Genomic DNA, 25,499 nt, shown 5'->3' with positions numbered 1-25,499 from the left:
AATTCTTAATGGCTCCTCATTGCCTAAAAGAAAATAAAGTAGAACCCCTTAGAATGGAGTATGGTTGTGACACAAAGATGGAACCAGAGTGAACCCTCGCTCCTGCCCCACAGCAAAAAAGCTGCAGTCTAAGCCCGAATGAGGCCTTGCACACACAGCTCCAAGTCGAGTATTCTGAAAACTGCCCCCACTCCCTCCAAATCAAAACCTGGAACCCCTGCAGAAAACAAAATAAATTTCTTCTGTGCTGCTCTCTGCCCCTCCAGGCTTGCCCCTGGGTATCACTAGCCATTTAAACTAATTTACACTCTGGCGTAACTCAGCCGCCTGGCACCCAATCATACAGTCTCAATTTGCTTTTTGTACTCTTAGCATGAATTGATGCTTTTGAACTGTGGTGTTGGAGAAGACCCTTGAGAGTCTCTTGAACTGCAAGGAGATCCAACCAGTCCATCCTAAAGGAAATCAACCCTGAATATTCACTGGAAGGACTGATGCTGAAGCTGAAGCTCCAGTGCTTTGCCCATCTGATGCGAAGAACAGACTCGTTGGGAAAGACCCTGATGCTGGGAAGGATTGAGGGCAGGAGAAGGGTTCGACAGAGGATGAGATGGCTGTATGGTATCACTGACTCGATGGACATGAGTTTGAGCAAGCTGTGGGAGATAGTGAAAGACAGGGAAGCCTGCATGCTGCAGTCCATGGGGTGGCAAATAGTTGGACACGACTAAGCAACTGAACAGCAACAACTATTAGCATGAGCTCCCTCTAGCAGGAGGGCTGTCCTGCAAACAGCTCAATCATCCTCCAACCTAAGAGGTTTCTAACTTCCCTCTATGAGTAAGCTCAAGCATCTTTTGCTCTCTGAGGCTTCCTGAATGACCCCCTCCCCTGCCAACAACCATTCTTCCAACACACACACACACACACACACACACACACACACTACTATCCCCACCACCCTGTTACTACCAGCACCTCTTCTGTATATTGAATGCCATTAAAAATGATCCCTAAGCTGGAGATCAGAGACTGGGACATTTCTGTGTACCCTCAAACCTCACACAGCCAACATTCCATAACTATGTACTGAAGGAAAGCTGGAAAGGGGCGGGAAGCAGGCACCTGAGGAGGGGAGAGCTTTATCTGGTTGTGATTTAGGGAGGTAAACAGAGACCCCGTGAAGACTGCACTGGTGGGCCATGCACACTCCCTGCCCTTGCTTCCTAGTCTCCCAAGTCTTCTCCTTGTCCTGCCTCTAAGTGATCCCACACGCACCTGCCACAGTAATGGTCCCAAATAATGGCTGCAATCATGACTGACGTGCCACTTCCATGGTTTGGAAACTTTATTAAACACCGAAGAAGTTCAAAGCTACACCTTCCACTACTGCCCTTCCTCCACTCCTGTGATTGAATGTATTTTTCATTTGCCCCAAATGCAAAGAGTGTTTCCCTTTTATGGGATTTTTCCCATGATGCATTTTCCTCTGGAATCATACCTAGATTCCCTGTTGGTGCAGACAGCTTTCAAGGTCTCCCAAGCTGTAAGCTAGTCCCCACATGTTATTCTCCGCTACTCATCAACTACCACCGGACATCACGGTCACTTGGTCCAGGTGTTTACATAACGCATAGGACCTACTTCCCATCTGAGATTATAAACTTCTCGAAAATAATGACCTTCTTACTCAATTCTCCTTCTCCTCACAGCAAACTGTAAATGTCTATTCAATATCTTCAGAGAGGTCTTAAAAGGCTTTAAATTACTGTTATCAACATTCACCCAATAAAAGAAGAACATCTCAAAGTGTCATTTGAACAATAAGGTATAATAACTAGCCCTCTGGTTCAGTTGCACTACTTTCACTGAAAACATAATAATCAGGACTGTGTTAAGAATAAAAATTCAAACATTGTGTCAGCTTAAAGAAACACAATACCCGTGATTAGAAATGCTTCCATCTTATTAAATATTCATTCTTTCTGGAAACATTTGTAGGATTTCAGGAAAATGGGAGGAAGAAGATGCAAGTCCTATGGTAAATAAATATGCTATTTACTTATTTAAATGAGCAACTATGTTTCTTAAAAGATAGCAGGGACATAACTTGAGAATTGTGGTGTCACAAGCTAATGGGATACAAAATAATCTCATTTGGGGACATATGCTAACGTCACTGAGCTTTGCCTCAGAGACAAGTATGGAATCCCTGGCTGCTTCTCAGATGTAAAATGGTAGGTGCATCCACTTTCAACAGTAGCATCCAGTTTGTAAAAAGAAATAAATGTACTCTCTCCATTAGTGGAATGGATTAGGTAGATGATCTAAAATTTTCTGAAGTCTTGGGGTCTTTCTGTGTCAAGAAGGAAATTTTATACACAGGCATGCCCCTTCGGTACACTATTCTGGAAATGCCAGTGTTGGTATTAATAGCATACAGGATTTCACGTAGCCTGGCGAGAAATGGGACAAATATGGTCTTAAGAGGTAATCTGCCGAAATGAGACTGTTAAGTTCCTTAAGTATTCCAGTAGTTAAACGGCGCACAGAGATGCCCACAGAATTCATGCTCAGACACCATCCTCACCGGCCCCACCAAGCCCAGCAGGTATGATGCATGTGGCTATTTACAGAGTCATTAAATGTGAATTCTGCATCTAATATCTTCGTCCTTAGCAAGCTTTCTCTATCAATCTTCTATGGAACATGGGTCTTTCTCTCTAGGCAGATTATGAAGACTTTTTTTTTAATGTAAGTGGGTTAAATAGCTAAAGTCAGGGAAAATTTTCTCACATTGAGATTTATTGGGTAGTGAATAATCTCTCCAGGGAAGTAGCAGAAGCCCCATCAGCTACGTTATTTAATTAAAACTATTGTGGAGTAAGGAGAAGAGATGGTGCCTGGGGGAATAATTTCGCATTGATCCCTGAAGGATGGACTTGATAAACTTTAAAATTCTTAACGGTTTCAAAATCTTAACTGTCTCCAGAAATGTGCCTGAAGGAACAGAAGAACCATCCTGCTTGTGACCTCCCCTCCCTACAAAAACTAAATGAAAACAAAAACCAAAGGCAGAGCTTAGAGACCAAGTGACTTTTGTCTACACTAAACCAGCTCCCTGCCCCAGCATCAGCTCAAAGAGACAGTGGGTTGCAGAGTCCCAGGCCTCTGGCCCTGAGAGCTTGACCTTTCCCGTTGCTTCAGTTATTTATTTTCATTTCTCTGCTTTGAAACATCTGAAATCTAGCATTTTTATCTAATAAAATGCAAAAGTATCATTTTATACTCAGTCAGTACTGTCAGGATGCCTGTCCCCATAAGGTTTCTTTGAAGGTCCCTGACACCACCTCTAATCCTATGAGAAGCTTCTGAGCAAAGGTGCAGTGAACACACCTTCTCACGCTTTGATGGGAGGAATTTTTTTTTTTTAAGACTCTAAAGCTGAGATGGTGCAGGGGAGGGTCTCAGCGTGTGTGGGTTGAGGAGGTTCCAGTTAACCCAGGGGTAGTGGAGGGGGTGGCTCTTACTCACACTTGAAGCCACAGTCCCCACCCTGCACTCACACCCGCACGCCAGCAGCACCCACTCAGCAGAGGAAGTGTGTTCCAGAGGCTGCGGTTGGCAGACATCTGAGTGCTGAGGAGAGAAGGGCTGTGGTCACGAGCGACAGAAGAGGTATGAGCTGGAGGAGGAAAACCCGAGAGCTGTGTGTCTGTAGGCACTAAGGCGATTTCCGAGGGCCGCGGGCAAGCTGGAGCGCATCTTCCAAAATCAGGCCAAAGCCACCCCACCCCGGGAAAGGAGAGCAGCTGCTCAAGGAAGGAGAGGGCTTGTGAAGTCAACAAAAAAGCCTGCAGGCAAGCAGCGCAGCCAGTGGCCTCCCCTGCTCTGGATGGCCTGGGTGCATCTTCCCACAAGCCTGCAGTGACCATTCTCTCCCGGGATGCAGACACCTAGCGGAGTGGGAGGGACCAAGTAACCCCACAAGGCTCGCAGGCAACACCCTGGAGAGAGGTCTGTGCCCTGGGATGGATGAACAGAAAAAAACTACTCTCATTAAAACTGAGGCAGAGGACGGGATGCCTCTCAACAGACATGAGTGTGAGCAAACTCTGGGAGACGGTGAAGGACAGGGAGGCCTGGCGTGCTGCCGTCCATGGGGTTGCACAGAGTCGGACACAGCTGAGCAACTGGGGAACAACAAAATTGAACTCCACCAGCCACTCAACTGTTGAGTTTAATTTTGTATACAAATCCATATAGCCTTGTTTCAGAGTCATTTTTTATGTCTCCCTTTTTGATTTTTGATTACAGAGCTCTACCCCAAAGGCCAAGAGTTGAATCTCATGGTGAATCTCAAGCATCTCCTCTGGGTTTAGCAACCAGAAAGAGAGTCAACAGAAGCAAGCATAGCCTGCATACTGGCGACCGTTCCACTTTTCAGGCTCCCATTAATTTCACCCTTGAAAAGTGCAGTGACCGTGAACTTGCTCTTCACACTTCTTAAGATGCTCTTTATCGTCTGTCTCCCTATCTGCTATTTTATTTCATTAAGGAGTGAGATTTCTCAGCCTTTAAAATATTTCTGCTTTCCTCAGCTGGCTATTTCTTACTGACACTATTTAATATCTTTTTCCCTTCCTTAAATGAAAAACTACTGAAATGTAACATTTTAGAGAACCCATTTTTCTTCTCATATATGTGTACAACACACAGCTGTATAGATGGGGAAACATTCATGACTTACTTCTGAGCTTGTAAGAATGGACCTTAAGAGAGTTTGGTATTTATTAATATCATTTATTATTATCTATTAGTAGTAATTTGTTAATCCTTTCAATAGTAAATATGAAAGAATTTCTTATTTTTCTACCTCACTTAAACAAAAAAACCCAACTTCAAAGCAAGAGCGATGCATCTGATGGGCAAAACTGAAATAATCCAGCAGGGATGAGACTTGCTGGTGTGCCCTGGTGACACTTGTAACGGGAGAGTAAGAAAGACCCTTTCCCATGGCCTCTTAGTCCGGTCTGGAATTGCCACTGATAGACAAAGAAGCCTTTTAGACTAAGTCTCCTCCTCCATCTCTTGTCACTAATATATAAGGTAGTGTCAGTTTCTCTGTTTTCTTCCTTTCTTCTGAATTTGGGATAGATAACACACCAGCTGAAATGAGAGTATGACAATATCTTGAGATAGACTGTAAAATATAATTTCCGAATACATCTGGATTCCTATGCCTCTTGAAGCATTAAGTCAACATGCTGAAATAAACCAAGCCATGAATCGTAAACCAGAATAAACTGCATCTTCCCGACCCAGGGATCGAACCCGGGTCTCCGCATTGCAGGCCTTTACCATCTGAGCCACCAGGGAAGCCCATGCCTAGGTGTTGTCTTGCAAAGTGGGTTAAAGCAGAGCCAAAGTTGTCTACTTTTTAGATAATATTTGAAGTGATTCTCCTGAATGCTACTATCTCCTTATCCAAATATTCAAATTTACCTCCATCAGGGTGAACTTCAAATTCCCCATTTCCAGGAAATTTATCCTGAATTTCCCAGTTGAAAGTAAATAGCACTTACTCTTCGCTTTAAATTATAATTTGCAATACACAACTTCTGTCTCCCCTAATACTCTGTGTATGGTTTAGGGCTAAGATCATGTCTCTCTGGTTTCCCAAGCACAGACGTTATCTTGAATAGAGTAGGCTCTCAATAAAGCTGTGATGAGTGAATTAGTGAATGGGTGATGTCAGTCCCACAAATCAGCCCAGCCAAGTCTACCTGCCAGATCTGGGCCACTTGCCCATTTCCAGCTTTAAACAAAATTTAAATCCTGAGATACCCCAATATTAGAAAAACCAACTGGCAAGACAAGAGCAAATATTGACATTGATGGGCGTAGCGATAAGACCCATCTAAGGCCAAGCATGGACTACATACAGGGAGTCTCATCCCACCCAGGAAAGAACAAAACCAGAAAGGAGACAGTGAGGAACACCCTCACTGTCCGAGTTGAGATGGGAGGAGGCAGGGCTGGAGTGCCGAAGAAGACAGGGTCAGGAGCCTGCATGATGCAGCAACACAGGGCACCTCTGCTGTGGACACAGCAGCTTCCACACCAAGAGCCCCCGTCCTGCTCTCGAGTGTCCCCCACTCCCCCCTCCCCACCCCCAGCACTCTCCAGTCTTTAACACGAATGCTCCCCACCAGCTTCAGTGTGACCATCCTCTGATGCGATGGTCTCAGCTTCCTCCCACCCACAAGAACTTGATTGGTTAAGCACTGTCTTCACATGTGCTGGGTGATCATCCAAATGTCTTCAGTCCTCAACTTTCTTTGTTTTCTCTTCCATAATCCCAACCAATTAACTGGTCAAAGGCTACTTTTCAACTCAATGTATTTGAAACCATTTGCAGTTACTTCCTCTCTTCCAAGACAAGCCATCTCCTAAGTTTCCATCTTTTTAAATGAAACCATCATTTTTCAGCCCTTGGATCATAAAACTTTGGACCGTTTTCCCTCTTCTGGACCTCCAGCCCAAATCAGAATGAAGATTTCACCCTTAATTTAGATAATTAATTATCTGCGAACTTCTCAAAATTGCAAGTGCATTCTTCTTCACTGTTTATTATTATTATTATAATTATTAGAAATTCAATAGATGAGAGGAATTTCATAAAACATTTTTAAGACAGATGGGAAACAAAGTTCCTGGATAAGAAAAACACCTGACTGGGAACTCTGAAGACCCTCGTGTCTCTCCCTGACTCCATCTCTTTCCAGGCTGTGCCTCGGAACCCGCTTTCCTCAGTTTCAGCACACATGTGCATCTCTAAGTAACATATCGCTTAGTTCTGCAAGTTTCTAAACTATAAAGGAAAGGAACTGTACCCTATGTGTTCTCCGGAAACTCTTGCTTTTTTCCTTTCGCATGATGTTCCCCAAATTCATCCTGGTCGGGGAGCACCATGATCAGTCATTCATTTGTAGGCTGTCACAGCAACCTGCTGCATAAACCTTCTCAGGCATTTCTCCTACATGTGGGCAATCCCCCGAATACACAGTGGGGTGGAATGATTAGGTCTTAGGAATCAGGTTCTTTAACTAAAGTAAAGTGAAGTCGCTCAGTCGTGTTCAACTCTTTGCGACCCCATGGACTGTAGCCTACCAGGCTCTGAGGAGCATCTCAGTCCGTGGAATTTTCCAGGCAAGAGTACTGGAATGGGTTGCCATTTCCTTCTCCAGGGAATCTTCCCAACCCAGGGATCGAACCCAGGTCTCCCCCACTGCAGGCAGACGCTTTACCATCTGAGCCACCGGGGAAGCCTTCTTTAACTAAAGCAGTATCGTTTTCCAAATAAATGTGATGGCTAATTTAGGGTATTAATCTGGAGAATGGTTTTGGTTAAGTTGTTGTTCAGTTGCCAAGTTGTATCCAACTCTTTGTGACCCCACAGACTGCAGCACTCCAGGCCTCCCTCTGCTTCACCATCTCCTGGAGTTTGCCCAAGTTTATGTCCATTGAATCAGTGATGCCATCCAACCATCTCCATCCTCTGTTACCCTCTTCTGCTTTGCCCCTCAGTCTTTTCCGGCATCAAGGTCTTTTCCAATGAGTCAGTTCTGGTTAAGATTAACATTTAAATTGGTGACTGCTGAGCATGAAGATTGGTCTCCCTAATGTGTGTGGGCCTCATCCAATCACTTGAAGTTCTGAATACAAGAAAAAGCCCGCCCCGCTCCCACCTTCAGCAGGCTGCTTTCCGACAGCATCTGCAGCATCACCGGGTCCTCCTGGGCCTCCCTCTGCTGGCCCGCCCTGCGCTATCCAAAGTCACATGACACACGGTATTGACTGTTTCTCTGAGCAGCCCTGAGTATTACCATCACCAGTAACACAACAGATCCACCAACTTGCACTCCTACCACCTGTGGATAAGCGTTCCAACTCATAAAATACTATTAATAATTGTTCACCTGCCCTTCAACTCTTCCCCTTCTATAAGGCTGCAGTGAGTTTAACCTAGGTGATAAGGAAAAAAACTGTATTATTATGTGTCTCCCTCTGAAAACATTCAGAGACTTCTGACAGTCTACACTGCAGAATCAAGTTCAAACTCCATCAGGCACAGCGACATTGGGCCATCCAATCTTTCCAGGCTCTTCTCTCACTTTCTGCTGCTCTGTGGGCTTTGGCTCCTTTTTTTAAACATAGAATCTACTGTATAAAACCTTACCTGGGCCCACAGACAACCTCTGCTGTGAGCGCAGAGAGAGGGTCCCACCGTTACAGTTCCTTCTGTGACCTCAAGGCCGCCTCTCAGGCGGTGAGGGGCCCCGAATGAAGCCCAGGTGAGACGTGGAGCTCTGCCCTCCTGTCACAACATCCAGTCTCCGTCTGCCTGAATCAGACTTCCCCACGCCCTTCTCCTGGCCATCACCATCCCCCCTTTTTTCCCTCCATTTTCTCTCTTTCCCTCCCCCAGGCTATGCTAAAAAATTCCTTGTAAAAATGTATTATGTATTAAATAAGCTACAAGGATATATCGTACAACACAGGGAGTATTAGTTGCTCAGTCATGTTTGACTCTTTATGACCCCATGGACTGTAGCCTGCCAGGCTCCTCTGTCCATGCGATTCTCCAGGCAAGAATACTGGAGCAGGTAGACATTCCCTTCTCCAGAGGATATTCCTGACTCAGGGATCAACTGGGTCTCCTGGATTGCAGGCAGATTCTTTATCATCTGAGCCACCAGGGGAATATTGCCAATATTTTTTAATGACCATAAATGAGGTATAACTTTTAAAAACTGTGAATCACTACACTGTACACCTGTGATTTATATCGTGTGTGTGTGTGTGTGTGTGTTAGTCCCTCAGTTGTGTTCCAGCTCTTTGTGAACCCATGGACCCAGCAGGCTCCTCTGTCCATGGGATTCTCCAGGCAAGAATACTGGAGTGGGTTGCCATTCCCATCTCCAGGGGATCTTCCCGACTCAGGGGTTGAACCCGGGTCTCCAGGGTTGCAGGCAGATTCTTTACCATCTGAGCCACCGTGGAAGCCCAGCTGATATCATACGGTACAGCAATCATATCATAATTTTTTAAAAGATCCTTCCAAGTCCTCCAGGTCCAGCAGGGCCTGTTCCTCCTGAGCCTACTTTTTCACACCCACTCTGCCGGCATCTGGCTCTCCTTCCTCTCATTCTTTGAAAATACCACCTGGTCTCACCCTGGTGTTGCAACTTGGCAACCTTGAATTGGCTAATGACCCTTTGGTTTCCTCAGCTGTATTTGGACTTCCCAGGAGGCACAGTGGTAAAGAACCTACCTCCCCATGCGTGAGATGCGAGTTCAATCTCTGGGTTGGGAAGATCCCCTGGAGAAGGAAATGACAACCCACTCCAGTATTCTTGCCAGGAAAATCCCATGGACAGAGGAGCCTGGCGGGCTACAGTCTGTGGGATAGCCAAGAGTCGGACATGACTGAGCAACTGAGCACACACGTAACAGTACTCTCTGCCCCCCACCTTGTTTCATGAGCATTAAACCAGAGGACAAGTATCTACCTCATGCACACCTGGCATGAGTCAGAGTTAGCTAACCTGGTCAGAGTTAGGTGGTGGAGTATTTGGGGTGCATGACACATTTGGGGGGACATTTCCATCAGTGTAACTACATTTACCCTGACTAGTGAAGCCAGAGACACATGGGTTACACAGTCATTTTCTCCACAACCCCACTTCCTCCACAAACTCTTCCATGAAAGGGCTGCCTTTGAACTGTCCCCTCTCGAGATGCCTCAGCATATTTTTCCATGAGGCACTGAAATAAGTGTAGCCATTCTTGCCATTAAATGCTCTAAATCAGTTACTGATTAAGAAATGCCTGCCCTGACAGGAACGCACATTTTCACATAATTTTGCACTAACAATATCATTTATCCAGAATGAGATGTTCAACGTGCTCTTCCACTCTGCTCTGAAAACTCAAGGAGGAGAAGGACCGCAGGGACGAGCAATGATGGGTGTCCCCTCAGCCCCCACCTGCTCGCGTGTCCCCTGAGCCGGCACTTCCTGTCCTCTACTTGCAACTCGATCCAGGGGACACAAAGCCTGAGAACTTGGGCAGATCACTAGACCTCACTTCCCTTCGGTGTCCTCACCCGCAAACCTAAGTTACATCTACATCCAAGTGGGAAGGAGGGACGGTTAAATGAGAAGACCTCAGTAAGGTTGACTGAGCTCCTCACACACTGTCAACTTTCAGTAAAGAGGAAAAATCTGTATATTTAGAGCGCACATGGCTCAATTCTTTCATCTTTTTGAAGATCTTACAATCTGTTGTACACATGACGATCTCTGGATTCTGAGTCCAATCTTTCACTGTTAAATAGATCAACTACCCCTCTATGTTATACAAGAAGGTGATGTTTATAGACCCTGACATGTACTAAAACACACATGGGACTTCCCTGGTGGTCCCCTGGTTAAGAGTCCCCCAGCCAAGGTAGGGGACATAGGTTCGACCCCTGATGAGGGAAGATTCCATGTGCCATGGAGCAATGACTGAAGCCTGCAGGCCCAGCACCAGGGCTCCACAACAAGAGAAGCCACTGCAATGAGAAGCCACACACCACAACTAGAGAGGAGCCCCTGTTCCCTGCAACTAGAGAAAGCCCACACATGGCAAGGAAGACCCAGCACAGCCAAAAATAAATAAATAAATAAGTTCTAAAAAATAAAGCACGCATGGAAGAGTTCAAGTATATTTAAGACTCATTTTGAAATATAGCTACTATATTTTATAAATTCACTATCATTCTTAGCTTAAAAGAAAAAATGAAACCCTCCAAATCTCAAAAGTGAATGAAATACTCTCACCGGCTGGTTAATGCAATCTATCCTTTAAAAATATAAATGATCAAAAACAACAGCAAAATATGTTTAAGAATACCATTATCAGAATTCTGGCAACAAGGAGAATTGGCCTTTCTCTGACTGGTGACTGACTGACAATCTCACCAGTTTCTGAAAAAGTCCCATATGGCAGAGAGCTCGCTTTTCTTCAAAATAGCAACAGGGAGAAGTAAATCTGGATGAGAGACATGGGAAAATATTGCTGAAGTCATTCACACATGATGCTAAAAACCCTACCTTGGGGTGGCAACCATAATTTAGTTTTCAATAATTTAGTGCTACCCTGTAGCCTTAAAACTTCAGAAGAAGTCAAGCTACATGTTTTCGTTCCGAATAAAAAGTGTATATATTTAGGGCCTATACCACAAAATGATATGTAGAATAATTGCTAAAGTCAAGTTAATTCACATATCTTCTCCCCACACAGTTACATTTTGCTGTTGTTGTTGAGAAGAGCACCCAAAATCTACTCTCTTAGCAAACCTCCAGTGTTCAAGATGATGATATTAACTATGGTCTTTACACTGTACATTGGGTCTCTAGACTGATTCCATCTATGTAACTTCAACTTTGTACTCTGACCAACATATATCTCCCCAACTTCCCACCTCCCCGCCCTAGTAACCAGTGCTCTGTTTTCTTTTTCTAAAGAAAAGCCTTTCTCACTCACAGTGGTTATTTTAAGACAATTGGGTATAGACATGCCAGTTCTAGAGACAGAAAAATACAAACTTTATACAAAGCACTTTTTGTTTTCATATAAAGAAGACAGTGCTAATAAATCTTATTGAATCAAGACCTTGAAAGAAGCAGAATAGTCTGTACAGATCTCAAATACACCCATGAAAAATATATTACCTGGCTGCTGCTTCATAACACAGTATTTTCATGTTCTCATTTCATTGGAGTACAGCTGGTTTACAGTGTCGGGTCAGTTTCAGATGCACCTGTTTTCAGTTGACTGCTCTTTGACAGAGATCAGAATACCTGACTTGGAACCCAAACTACAAAATCTCGCCGCCCAAGGCAGGGTGGGGAAGCATATCGGTTTCTGGCCCAGGTGGTTCAGGCCGTGTGTCCAAGAGCTCACCCCAAGACCCTTGTCATCCCCTGCTCCACCTGCACGGCTCATCAGAGTGGATGAGACACTGAAGACGTGCAAACAGCTTTTAACAGCTTTCACCAGCAAATGAGAGTCTGACTGATTACTGAGGTCTTTAATAAGTGAGTATTTCAGGAGAGATTTTGCTGATTGACACTCTGTAAGGCTCATTCATATGCACAGAATTGTTCTTGAGCTTAGCTACACCTAAAGAGAAAGGGAAAACTAACACATGGAAGTTTGTCTCACCTCCTGACCATTAGATATTCCTATATATGACTGTAAGTTGTTAGTTTATAATACGGATTCCTTAAAAAGAGAGCACTGTATCAGGTGGTATAGGATGTGCTCTGCTGGAAGTCTGTTTGGGATATAACTTGAGAGACACCAGACAGGAAACACACAGTCCCGAACTTTTGCTTTCCCAAGTCTATCTAAAAATGTCATCGTTAGTCATTTTGCATCAAAAGCACAGGCCTACCCTGGTGGTCCAGTGGTAAAGAATCCCCCTGCTGATGCAGGGGACACAGGTTTGAGCCCTGGTCTGGGAAGAACCTGCATGCCACGGAACAACCAGGCCTGTTCATCGCAATGACTGAACCAGCGTGCCAGGGTCCACGAGCCACAAGAAAAGCCACCGCAAGGAGGACCCTGTGCCCCGCAACGAGAGAGCAGCCCCTGCTCACCACAACTAGAGAAAGCCCATGCGGCCATGAAGATCAGCACAGCCAAAACTAACAGAAGAAAAACTTTTTAAATTTTAAAAAATAAAGTAAAAAGCACAAGCAATAATAATACCTACCAATAATAATAATTCCCCGGCTATCGAGGACCGAGTTCTTTACATATCTGATCCCTAAACCATTCAACAAAGAGAATGGAGCTCTTAACTCAATCTGCTGTTTAGGAACCTGAGATTCAGAGACTGAGCAGCTAATTCAAAGTTATAGAGGAACTAAAGGCTTTAAAACTGAGTTTTTCCAAATATAATACCCCATCCATGTGGGTATTCCTCACAGGACTCACTCACTCACTAAGCACTAAACCACAGTCACTGGCAGACACGGCAGGAAACACTTAAAGAGCTCATTTGATTCTTCCTGAAATGACAGCTTGCAACTTATAAAGCATCCTCTCTAGTGAAACTTGGGTGAAGAGAAAACAGGAGCCAGGGCTTGAACCCTGCCCAGGACTTACTAATAAACCCAGATTTTGCTGTCACAGAAAGGACGGAATGCACAGAGCTGAAGCACCTGGAGTCTCGCAAAAGGAAATGGGACCACCACACAGCAGGTGACTGGCCCCAGAACCCAAACACTGTCCACAGCAGCTTCAGTGAGGTTCAGCTTCTCTTCAAGACAAGGTAAAGCCTGTGCTTTCTCCCACGACGTTTGAATTTGAGATGATAGCACATTAAGAAAAATGGAATTGATTCACAGTATTATTTCTTTGAAACAACAATATAGAATCTAGAAATGCAACTGGGAAATGACCCCAAAATGGGATAAGGCATTTCACAGTTTCTACATGGTCTTCATAGAACCAAATATCGGAGGTGGGTGAAAAGGTAAACGAAAACGTACTTACCTGGCGGGACCACCCGTATCACCTTCTGCCAGGTTCCGTGTGGGAAGGTATGCAAGAAGCAGGAATAGAAGCCCATGTCCACCTCAGAGGCATTGTGGAAGGACAGGGTCATGTCGTGAGAGGTCATGGTGTGATTTGAGAAGTAGACCCTATCAATGTAGGCCTCTCTTACGATCCCATGGAATGCAGGGTTGAAAATGGCCATCGACTCTCTCTCCGTCTTAATCTTGAACCACTCCGTCTGGGTTACAGTGTCCGCTAATGGATACACACATGCTAGGGTCATATTCTTGGCAAGTTTAACAGTCGTGTCCCAAAAAATCTCTTCACATGGCACTGAAAGACACGTCATCACGTGAGTTCAATTAGACTGAAACACCAGAGAAATATCAGAAACTTATTCTAGACCTAGGAAGATAGTCTTATGAATATTTATAAATACATTGGAATCAGGGTAAAGGCTGGCAGTTTCTACCTTAGCCTAAAAAGGTTTCCACCGCTGATTATTGGCATTCGCAACTGGTAGTTTTTCTGAACAAGTGAGAAGTTATCTAGACCAACCCAGAGCGTCATAAATTCTGAACATGTCACAGTGTAAGACTTGAAAAAGGAGTAAATTCTTTAAATGAAGACATTATCGTTACCTGTGTACACATAAAGAATTGCCAAGAGGAGGGTGAGGCGATCCATCTCTGGAAGCTGTCGGGGAGGCTGGTCTCTAGAAGGACAATCTATAATGTCATCTGCAGAGCCCTGCCACCCGGCACTGCTTCCTTTCTCTCAGATCCTATCAGCAGCGTCTTCTTTATCTGAAGTGTGAACACAGGAAAAAAGGTCTGAGCTTCAAAGTCAGGCTTGCTCGCGTGCAAGGATGGGTAGATTCGAATTACATCTCTCTCGGGGAAATGGCTTATTTTCAAGCTTTCATTTTCTACAAAAAAACTCATTCATCAAACAAATGTGGTCTGAGTGTGCGTGCTCAGTGCCCAGCTCTGCTCTAGTTGATGAGGATGGACCAATAAATTAAAAAAAAAAAAAAATCCTTGCCATCATGCACCTTACCTTCTAGTGGGAGGAGACAGAAAATAAAATAAGGAAGTACAGGGTGTGGTGAGGTGGTGAGTGTATGAAGGAAAACAAAGCAGGGCAGTGGATGGAGAAGAGGTGGTGGTGTTCCCCCTGGAAGGAGGGCCAGGGAGTCTGCACTGATAACAAGAGGCGGGAGCAGAGTCTGCTGGGGTGTGGGGAGGGGCCTGAACTCCACCAGCATGAGCGGCCCACGGTCACGGCCAACCCGTCACCTCTGCCTCTTTGTTGACCTCAGGCAGTTGCTTTGGGGGTAAATTAAGGGACTGCGGAAGGCCCTCCAGAGCGTGGCTCTGGTCATATACAAATCCACCATTGTTGTTGTTGTTTTTTTTAACAACTTTTTATTTTGAAATAATTGTAAAGTCACAGGAAGTTTCTGGAGAAGGTAATGGCAACCCACTCCAGTACTCTTGCCTGGAAAATCCCATGGACAGAGGAGCCTGGTGGGCTGCAGTCCATGGGGTCTCGAAGAGTCGGACACGACTGAGCAACTTCACTTTCACTTTTCACTTTCATGCATTGGAGAAGGAAATGGCAACCCACTCCAGTGTTCTTGCCTGGAGAATCCCAGGGACGGAGGAGCCTGGGGGGCTGCCATCTGTGGGGTCGCACAGAGTCGGACACGACTGAAGCGACTTAGCAGCAGCAGCAGCACAGGAATTTTCAGAAAAAGTACAGAGAGGGTCTGTGTACCCTTCACCCAATTTCTCCTGATGCTCCCGTCTTACATAATCCTAGTAGGTGCATCATTGCTCTCCTCCTTCGCTTGTAAAACAATAATCAGTTTCCTGAGAAGTTGCTGGGAACATACTACCATGTCAGCGGGAAAATGTATTATTGCCTCTGTAACAAGAGACAATGAGGAAGAATGCACCTGACCCCCTGATGAAAGGGTCGAAATAAAAGGTGGGTGAAAAATGGAGAAAATGGGGAGCAGGAACCATTAAAGGCACCTTTGCCTGATGCTGACTCTGAGCCTACATGAGTCCATTCAAAGTCCACCAGTATGTGTCTTCTCCTTCACATCAGTAATGTGGGAACTTCAAGTGTGACATCAGAAATGTAATGATAGGGTTTTCCTGGTGGCTCAGGGGTAAAGAATTCATCTGCCAATGCAGGAGACACAGGTTCAGTCCCTGGTCTGGGAAAATCCCACGTGCAGCACGGCAACTAGGCCCATGCGCCACCACTACTGAGCCTGTGCTCTGGAGCCGGGAGCCCAACTACTGAAGCCCGAGCGCCCAGAGCCCGTGATCTGCAACCAGAGAAGCCACCACTGTGAGCAGCCTGCACAGGGCACCCTGCCCGCAGCACATAGCTGAAGTCCCGGCACAGCAGTGAAGACCCAGCATAGCCAAACATAATAAAAAAAATTATTAAAAAAAAAAAGGTAATGATAATCAGAACAAAACTCTGACGTGTCCATATAATACCACACAGTGGTTCCTTATGTCTACAGAGCACTCTGTTTTCCAAAACCTTTCCCCTCTGTCTTCTGTGCCTATGACTGTTTTGTGACCTAGTCCGATGAGGCAACTGTCATCTTTGTTTTGTAAGTAATTTGATGAAACAATTTGACAAAAATTTTACTGAGCCCTGATTAGGTCTCAGGGACCCTGATTAGGTCCTGGAGATACAAGAATGCTCTCTGCCTTCCAGTCATGTATAACACATCACACCAGACAAATGCAAGGAGCAATTTATGATAACAAAACTAAATCATTTCTATTCAAGTTGTTTGATCGAGTTTTATGACATCCCAAAGAGGAACAAAGTCATTCTATCAGATTTGGGGAAGATTTCATAGGAAAGCTGCACCTCTTTCTGGGCTTTTCCACCTGAATGAGACTTTCCAAGTAGAATGGGAAGAGGGGGGAATGCCCTGGTAGTCCAGTGGTTAGCACTGGATGCTTTTACCGATGGGGCCCGGGTTCAATCCCTGGTCAGCAACTAAGATTTCACAAGCACAGCCAAAGAAAAATGTGAATGATATCATTAAAAAAAAGACAGAGAGAAATGGAAAGAGGAGATAAAAGTGCATAACACAGGGCATTTTCAGGAAATGATGTGACTACAGCCTAGAGGGGTGGGAAGGGACACAAATGAAGTTGGGTCTGGATCCAAAGGGTCTTAAATGACATCCAGAGAGGAATTCAGACTTGGCAGCTATTTTACCACTGTTGTTCCAGCACCAAGCATGATTCCTGGGACATGTATTGATGACACAAAGAATCCCAGCTCCGGAAGGAAATGTAAAAAGTCACTGCAGCTGAAGCCATTGAGGGCAGATGGGGACAGAAAATGACAAGAGATTAGACTGTGCAGAAAGACAGGATGAGGCTGTTTGCCCTCGAAGACCTTCTGATACGATTCTAGGAACAAGTGGAAGCTGTTGGAGGCACTTCAGACACTAGAGTTACATGGTCTGCTTTAAATTCTTAGAAAGAGAGCTGAGCATCACCCATCTTCCTCTCCTGACTCCTAACAAAAACCTGTTCTAGTTTGGGTATTGTTTTCTCCCACACCACCAGGATATCATGACCGATCGGAGCCATTCCACTGAGAACTATGACAGATTTGGGGGCTGGAGATGGAGAAGACAAGTGGGGTCTGAGTAGAACGAAGAAGAATCAAGGAAATGATCTACATTTCACATCAGAAAGACAGAAAGACCCCCAGTAAACCTCCTCGTCCAGGCAGTGAGGACTAGGGAATGCAGGAGGCTGACCGGGAAAGGGGTGTGCACGAACAAAAACTTGTAGTAACCCCTTCATTCCCAAGGAATCCGAGGCCAACTTACTAAAAGGTGAAGAGAGCAGAGGGCACTTGCATTCTGAAGCGTCTACACTCAAGGGGCCTAGAGGTCACAGATGTGAATTAAAGGTACAGAAAGACATGGGGCTGGAGATAAGGTTCAGCTGCTACACCTTTGCTAAGGATGCACCCTATTGATCAACATCCAGCTGAAGACAAACAGAAACTGTGCAGGATCTATTTTTTGCTGTGCAGGCAGCCTTTTTTTTTTTTTTTCTGCGTGATTTATGAAGGGATTTGGGCTTGAGGATTTTTCCTAATACAGCCGTCTGTGTTAAAAAGAGCCCATTCTCGAGGATGGCATTCATCAAGACATGCCTTGACTTCTCTACCGTTGACCGCATCTCTGCAAACTGCAGAAGTGTGACTTCAACGCACAGGGCTGATGCCCGCCAGGTGTCCTGGGTTGGATGCCCCTCCCTTGGCCGGCCTCACAGACCCTCCCCACCTCCTCAGCTGCACTGCTCTGCTCTCTGTGAGGCGTTCGGCTTTTCCAAGTGCCGGTGAGTGAGGCGTTCGGCTTTTCCAAGTGCCGGTGAGACTGGGAGGATCCTGCTGTCTCCTTAGTTCCCCAAGTCCGCCCTCCAGGGCTCCTGCCGAGACTCTTGGTGCGTCTGGGAGCCCATCCCTGCTCCCGCCTCCTCCTCCCTGGCCTGGACAACGACCCGCATGCCCGGGAGCCGAGGGCCATGGAACAGAAAGTCTTGGCTAAGCCCTGAGAACAAGGTGGCAAGGCAGGTGGGTCAGGCCCGCGCGAGCTCTGTCCTCTCCCCCGTGTTCAGAGGCAGAGCTGACGGGGCCTGTGGCTGGGGGTCCTGGCTGCTCAGAGGCTCCTGCTCACAGCCAATCGGGGGAGCAGCAGGGTCCAGGGGCTGCTTCTGCCTCACTGAGTCTCCTTAAAAGAACCTTTCCCACCAGGGCCTCGTGGCCAGTCACAGACCTCCCCCTGGGACAGGTTCTGCTGCCTGTGAGGGGCAATGGAAACTTGCTTCCATTCCAGGCAGAGACTTTGCTTTGGGATCCTCCAGAACAAGCCAGCCCACTGTCCCATCTCTGGAGAGAGCTCAGCGGGAACTCAGACATGCCCGTTTGGCTGTTCCCTGCCTTATGAGGAGCTGTATTGGACAGCATGCAGCCTCCAGAACCCAAAGTGTTGACTCTCCAGCCCTTTGCAGAAGAAGTTTGCCAGCCCTTGCCTAGGGTTATTTACACCTGGAGATCAAACCTTTATGACTAAGTTATCCTCGCTCAGGCTTTCTTGATGGCAGGTAGGTTAAGCCAGAGGCCTTACCTGGTAGCTCAGTTGATAAAGAATCTGCCTGCAAAGCAGGACACTGGGGTTTGATCCCTGAGTGGGGAAGATCCCCTGGACAAGGGAATGGCAACCCACCCCCGCATACTTGCCTGGAGGATGCCCCTGGACAGAGGAGCCTGGTGGGCTATAGTCCATAGGGTCACAAAGAATTGGACATGACTTAGTAACAAAACCACCATCACCAGGTTAAGCCAGGCAGCCCAACACTGGTAAAAAGGCCCAGTTTTCTTATTCTCAAGATCCAAACTATCGGACCTTCCCAGGAACAGACAGAAAAAGGACTCTGAGCGACACCCTTTGGCTAAACTATGCCCATCATTAAACTTACATGCTTGTGGAAATGGTCGTCCTGGAGTCAGTCACAGCTCTTCCCCGCAGCAACTTGCCTGTTTTCCCTGCTGGTCATCCTTCTGGATCCACAGCCCCCCTCTCCCTGATCAGTATTAAGTTTGAAAGTGTGAGTTTGACCACATCCAACCTTCGTCTAGAAGGTTACCACCAACCTGGAGACGCGAAGGCTCGGCTCGTTCTGAGTCCTCTTCCCGGTGTGCGTCTCTGGTAAGGACTTCCTGTTTATCGGGAGCTCCTGGCCTCACTCCCTCTCGGTCAAGGCCATCTCCCCACCTCGCTCCATTCCCTGGGGGTGCGTCTTGGGGGCAGCTGGGGCTTGGTTTGTCCCAGAGCCTCCTGGTCCCACACCCCCTCCACACCAGGGCTCCCTCAGGTCGGAGCTGAAGTTAAATCACTGATATTTCACCTGGGAGGATTCAAACCAATCAACAAGCAGCCCTGCTTCTCTCTGGGAGCATCTCTACTGTTTCAGCCACTCAGACTCATTCCCAAGTCAGATATACTTTGGTCCCTTCTCTTTCCCCCTGGTAAGCTTCTACAGTTTGAGAGGATGCACTTTCACTGTCAGTGTTCTAACTCTGAACTGAAACTACATGCACAAAAAGAAAAAACCTGAAATTGGTTACTTTGCCTTTTCTTCCCCATTCGTTTTCCTGCCAGTCAAAGCACTTCAGAGGCAGAAGTCTCTGAGGCCCAGGAAGCTTATCTCTGCCCAGATCTGAGCGCTGCCTCCCAGATACCCTTCTCGGTTTTGTTTTCTGCCTCTCCCACTCTCTGACACAGAAAGCGCACGGGTTGGCGGTTTCCTAAGAACCTTCCCCACAAATCTATCAGCTTCTTTGTTTCAGACACACAACAGTTTCTAGGTTGTTCCAGAGGACAGCAGAGTTAATTTTATCCATGCTTTTGACTTAGCAGGGGATGGAGGTTAAACCAACACACAGGGTTTGTGGCTGAAGCTGAGTTCATGCAGTTCGTGGAAATATTGGCGAGAAAACGCAGCATCAAACAGAAGAGAAGGCATGACCTGGCCCCAGCGTTGAACAATGGGTCGCAGCCTCAGGCTGGCCTCTTCTGCAGACCACATGGATGCCTGAAAGCATGCAAAGGCCTGAAGTGCTGCCTTTTATTACATAAGTGTCTCTCGAGTACGTTGCTGTGGGACAAAGGAAGCTTCCCAAAGCATCTGCCTGACTCTTGTCCTCCTTTCAATTCCTCACCATCCTCAAAAAGAAGATCCAACTTCTTGCTGACTTACAAGGCCAGACACACTTGAACTCGGCCATTTTTTTTTCTAGGCACATGTCTTACAAATTCACTCACTCCCTTCCTCCACTCCTGATCCTCCTAATGGCTGATAATTTGGGGAACATATTCTGAAGAGCAGAGGTTACTTTGCTGTGGCTTCTCTTCTTTTTCCACCCAGCAGGTCTCAGCTTAGACGTCCCTTTTAGAGTCCTCTCCCTGAGCACACTCCCCGAAACAGAGAGGTGTTCTTCCTTTGAATTTCCTGAGAATCCTAGGCACATCCTGACTGAAACACATACCACATCCTTTGCAATGGCCCATTCAGCTGCTGAATTTCTTATGATACCTAACCAAACCCCTTCAAGGTGAGGATGAGCTCTCATCCAGCGCCGTATCCACAGGGCCTGGCGCGGTGCCTGGCACATGGTGGGTGTCCCATCAGATGTTGTGGGCGGGTAAAGCGATGACTTCTGTTAGATTTCACAACATATGATCTAACTACAATCAGGAATCTGTCCCAATTCCAAGGTGTGATTTTTATTTTTTCTTTTGTCTCATCTTTCTATTTCTCCAATGAATAAAACAAAAAAGAAGAAGAAGAAGCCTCAGTCCAAAATGCACACTGATTTTTCAGGACCAACCCAAAGACAAACTTCGCAGTTTGGGGCCCACCCTTTCTCAAAATGACACAATAGGCCCTGAACTGAACCTCAAACAGCACCCGGAACTGTCCCATCTACCCAGATGATTCACATTGTGCCAACTATCAGAGCCTATTGTCATGGTAGGTTCTATTTATTTACATCTCTTGGGTCTTAGGCTTGCAAATTCATTCTTCCACACAAAATCCAGATTCATACAGGTTAGGGGCTTTGCCACAATTTCTTCTATACTCATGTCCTAGGTTTCCGTCCACCTGCAAACACATGCATTGTCATCACCTATATCGTAATACATTTATCACTATTACTAAGGAAGGAGGAACGGAGGCAGTTTCTATTGCTTCCCTGTAGGATCCTCTTTGGCTTCTTCTTGGGGCTTTTGGAATCTAGTGAGAAACTAACCATCAGCTTTATATCTGCTCCTGTGGGGACACTGGCATCTCAATGTCTTGGCCCCAGGAAAGCAAGAGCGTTCTCCCCAGCAAGGTCTTACTCAGCAAGTAGGGGAAACATTAAAAGATCACATGATCAATAATGAATCCAAAACAGACAGTAACAGCATCCTATGCAAATGAAACTGTCTGGCGCCTCCAGACAATGGTAGTTCCAAGTGTTCCCCCCAGCACGCTGCTGTCAAGACGAGGAAGAGCAGCAGGTCAGGATGAACAGTACCTGCCACTCAGAGAGATGAGCAGAAGTCCTCCCTCCAGTGGTGTCACTGACTCTTGTTAAGGACTTCTTCGACAGTTTAAAAGTCAAAAGACTCTTTAACATTACCATTTGTTGACAGAAGTAGAAAACACAGCTAAAATCCTCACATCTCTGCATAGACCACTATCTCACCTGCCACCTCCTTCCTCCTCGAAGGTGCTCAGGGCACCCACTTGTTGTTCTAACAAGTGGTAAGTTCTAACAAATGCCTTTGCTATACAAATTGCATTTCAGAGTGACCTACATTTCTCTCTGAAGAAAAATTCAGCTACTGAGTGGAAAAAAACAATAATAGATCTTTTCAAATCACTGCTTTTCAACACCTATTAAAGTAATAGCTTGAGACAATCGTCACTAGATGCTAAAGCCATTAGGCAAAAAGTGAGTAGGGGTTTTATAACGACATATACTCTTGACTGACAACACCTGAGCCCTCTGATCAACCCTAATCTCACTAAAATGGTCCACCCAGACAGGAAGGGACTCCTGATGTAATGTGGCAGAAGGAAATACAGCGCCACTTGGGAAGAACTCCCACCAGTGATGGAGCCTGCATCTGGACCAGCCTCTAGTGTCTGGAGATACGGGCACTAGAAGAATGCGACCATGAGAAAGCAATGAGCTGAACACAGAAAGCAAGAGATACCATGGGACAAATGTTTTGGGTTCTCAATAAATAATGAAAATTATGGTTAACATGAGAAAACGCCATTTAATCCAGCAAATGCCCCAAGGAAACATCTTTTCCTAATAAAAACTCAGAATGATTTTGGAATATGATTAGCATAATAAAGAAAACTGATTAGAAACACATGGTGAACTTGATGGTAAGACATAGAAGGATCATAATTAAATTCCCAAGATGAGGATGACTACTATCAAATGCCACTATTTGGCACTGCTCTGGAAGTTTTCACTGATGCTCTAAGTTTTTTTAAAAAGAACAAAAAATTGTAAATGTTGAATTATTTTAAATACACTATTATTTGCAGATGATCAACAATGTATGTGGAGAACACCACAGAAATCAAACCAAAGAAAGGAACTGAGAAGAGAATAAATGATATGTCTAGCAAAAAGATTTCATAAGGCTCATCAGCTTTACTTTATATCATATCAAAAGAGCAGCAAAATGAACACATATATATACAAGTCTATGCATATACATATGTATGTATGAATATATATGAATTTTCCTCAAGAATCTGTAGTAATTATACAAAATATGTGAATTCTATTGAAGGAAATAACATGAAAGTCTTGAATAAATGAAGGTAGCATGCTATGTTCCTTCATGGCAAGAACCAATCTTGGGAAAACATACCAGAAATGTTTCAATTTACCTAGAATTTTTAAATCTTCTATATTCTTGAGCAGTTCGGGCTGGGAGAGACTGATTGTGAAAGCCTCGCTGACTCATGAGATGGCGAAGGCCATGGGAGGCAGTCGGGGTACTTTTCGTCAGCGCTCGGTGTGGTTGGTGTGTATGGATGTTCATAGAACAAACATTTCTCTATGAGTAAGAGCTTTGTTTAAACGCCTAAGACCAAAGTGCACTTTTAAGAAGAAGAAAAATGGAGTGAGGTCATTGTGCACTACCAGATATTAAAATGCATGATAAAGCAACAATGTGAAAAGGTTTTACTCTATTAGAACTGAGAATTCAGAGGCAGACTGGAAGAACTAGAGATGTTCAGGGGTCGAGATTCAGTTCAACTGTTTGGAAAAGAACACTCATGACCTCCTCCAGAGGCAGCTCCTAGTGTCTGTGACACAGTGCTGAGTGTGTGATGCTGGCGGATACTGCAGCCAGGAAGATGTGTGGAGCCTGCCCTCAATGCCTCCCTACACCAACACCCTCCTCCCATGTCTGGTGGAGGTGGTGGTGTTATTACTCAGTTGTGTCTGACTCTTTGCAACCCCTTGTCCATGGGGTAGCAAAGACATGACTGAGTGACTTCCACTTCGCTTCACTCACTGGGCCTAAAGGTGCTGCTAACTTGAAAAATGAAGATGGCCTAGTGATCTCATGTGGCCCAGAAAGCAGCTCTGAATAGAAACCAGGAACCCTTCAACAACTGCAAAAGAAATGTCCCTCTCTTGGGACAGGAGGGGAGTCTGCCACATTCCTTCAGCCAAGAAACAGCAAGGATACCTGCACAGGCATCGCCATTCTGCCTCCATCAGGCTTGAAGTCATAATAAGCAGCAAACCCTGCAGGAAACCAGTCTACAACTGTTTCATCCGAGTTCCCTCTGGCTAACGAGGGAGCGAGTGAAAGAAGTAAGCTGCTCTGTGGCTGAAGCTCAGCTCGCATAAGAAGCCCTTCCATCTCCTGCAGAAGGATGCTGGGCAAAGGGACGAGGCCTTGTGCGGGGGGGGGGGGGGGGAGGGGCCTCCCTCCTGGATACTCCCAGCACCTGTGGGACGTGGAATACTTTCTTACCTCATTAAACAGGCTTTATTTGTCTTAGATGAATGGCTCACCATCTTTTCAATGCTAACATCTCATTTCCTGTGTCACCCGATGTTTTACTTGGTCAGGATTGGGTAGATGGTCCACATATGTGTAAAATGTTTTCTCGTAATTGAAAAGTAAAGTGAAAGTGTTAGTTGCTAAATCGTGTCTGACTCTGTGCAACCCTATGGACTGTAACCCGCCAGGCTCCTCTGTCCCTGGGGACTCTCCAGGCTAGAATACCGAAGTGGATCACCATGCCCTCCTCCAGGGGATCTTCCCAACCCAGGGATTGAACTCAGGTCTCCCTGCATTGTGGGAGGATTCTTTACCACCGAGCCACCAGGGAAGCCCTTTCTCGTAATTAAGTTACATCAAATAAAACGTAGTTAGGTCACAGGAAAAATGATTTTTTAGAAATGAGTAGAAAAGTTATGACCAACCTAGATAGCATATTGAAAAGTAGAGACATTACTTTGCCAACTAAGATCCGTCTAGTCAAGGCTATGGTTTTGCCAGTAGTCATGTATGGATGTGAAAGTTGAACTGTGAAGAAAGCTGAGCACCGAAGAATTGATGCTTTTGAACTGCAGTGTTGGAGGAGACTCTTGAGAGTCCCTTGGACTGCAAGGAGATCCAACCAGTCCATTCTGAAGGAGATCAGCCCTGGGATTTCTTTGGAGGGAATGATGTTGAAGCTGAAACTCCAGTACTTTGGCCATCTCATGCGAAGAGTTGACTCATTGGAAAAGACTCTGATGCTGGGAGGGATTGGGGGCAGGAGGAGAAGGGGACGACAGAGAATGAGATGGCTGGATGGCATCCATGGATGTAAGACTCGATGGATGTAAGTTTGAGTGAACTCCGGGAGTTGGTGATGGACAGGGAGGCCTGGCGTGCTGCGATTCATGGGGTCGCAAAGAGTCGGACACAACTGAGCAACTGAACTGAACTGAACTGAGACAGTGGATGGTGACCCTGCAGGTCAGGTTGTCAGCCTCTTTTCAATAAACCCAGAATTAATTGGGGTTTGCTTCCATGGTGTGGCTCAGGTGGTAAAAGAATATGCCTGCAATGAGGGAGACTTGCCTTCAATCCCAGGGTTGGGAAGATCCCCTGGAGAAGGGAAAGGCTACCCACTCCAGTATTCTGGCCTGGAGAATTCCATGACTGTATAGTCCATAGGGTTGCAGAGAGTCGGACACAACTAAGCGACTTTCACTTTCACTTTTCCCTG

The 25,499-nt window shown here is 45.8% G+C and overlaps 1 protein-coding gene across 1 annotated transcript in view; it reads right to left on the bottom strand.

Moving 5' to 3' along the window:
- The window catches only part of CD226 (CD226 molecule), an 84,096-nt gene extending 69,792 nt beyond the window's left edge, over positions 1-14,304 (bottom strand). Inside the window, exons 1-2 of the mRNA XM_052660591.1 lie at positions 14,259-14,304; positions 13,615-13,950 (exon numbers count right to left, since the gene is read on the bottom strand). Coding sequence (XP_052516551.1) covers positions 13,615-13,950; positions 14,259-14,304 — 382 coding nt within the window. The remainder of the gene's footprint in view (positions 1-13,614; positions 13,951-14,258) is intronic.
- Between the last annotated feature and the right edge of the window lie 11,195 nt (positions 14,305-25,499).

This window comes from Budorcas taxicolor, chromosome 22 (genome assembly GCF_023091745.1).
Source record: "Budorcas taxicolor isolate Tak-1 chromosome 22, Takin1.1, whole genome shotgun sequence".
NCBI lineage: Eukaryota > Metazoa > Chordata > Mammalia > Artiodactyla > Bovidae > Budorcas > Budorcas taxicolor.
This window is presented reverse-complemented; position numbering and strand designations above follow the sequence as displayed.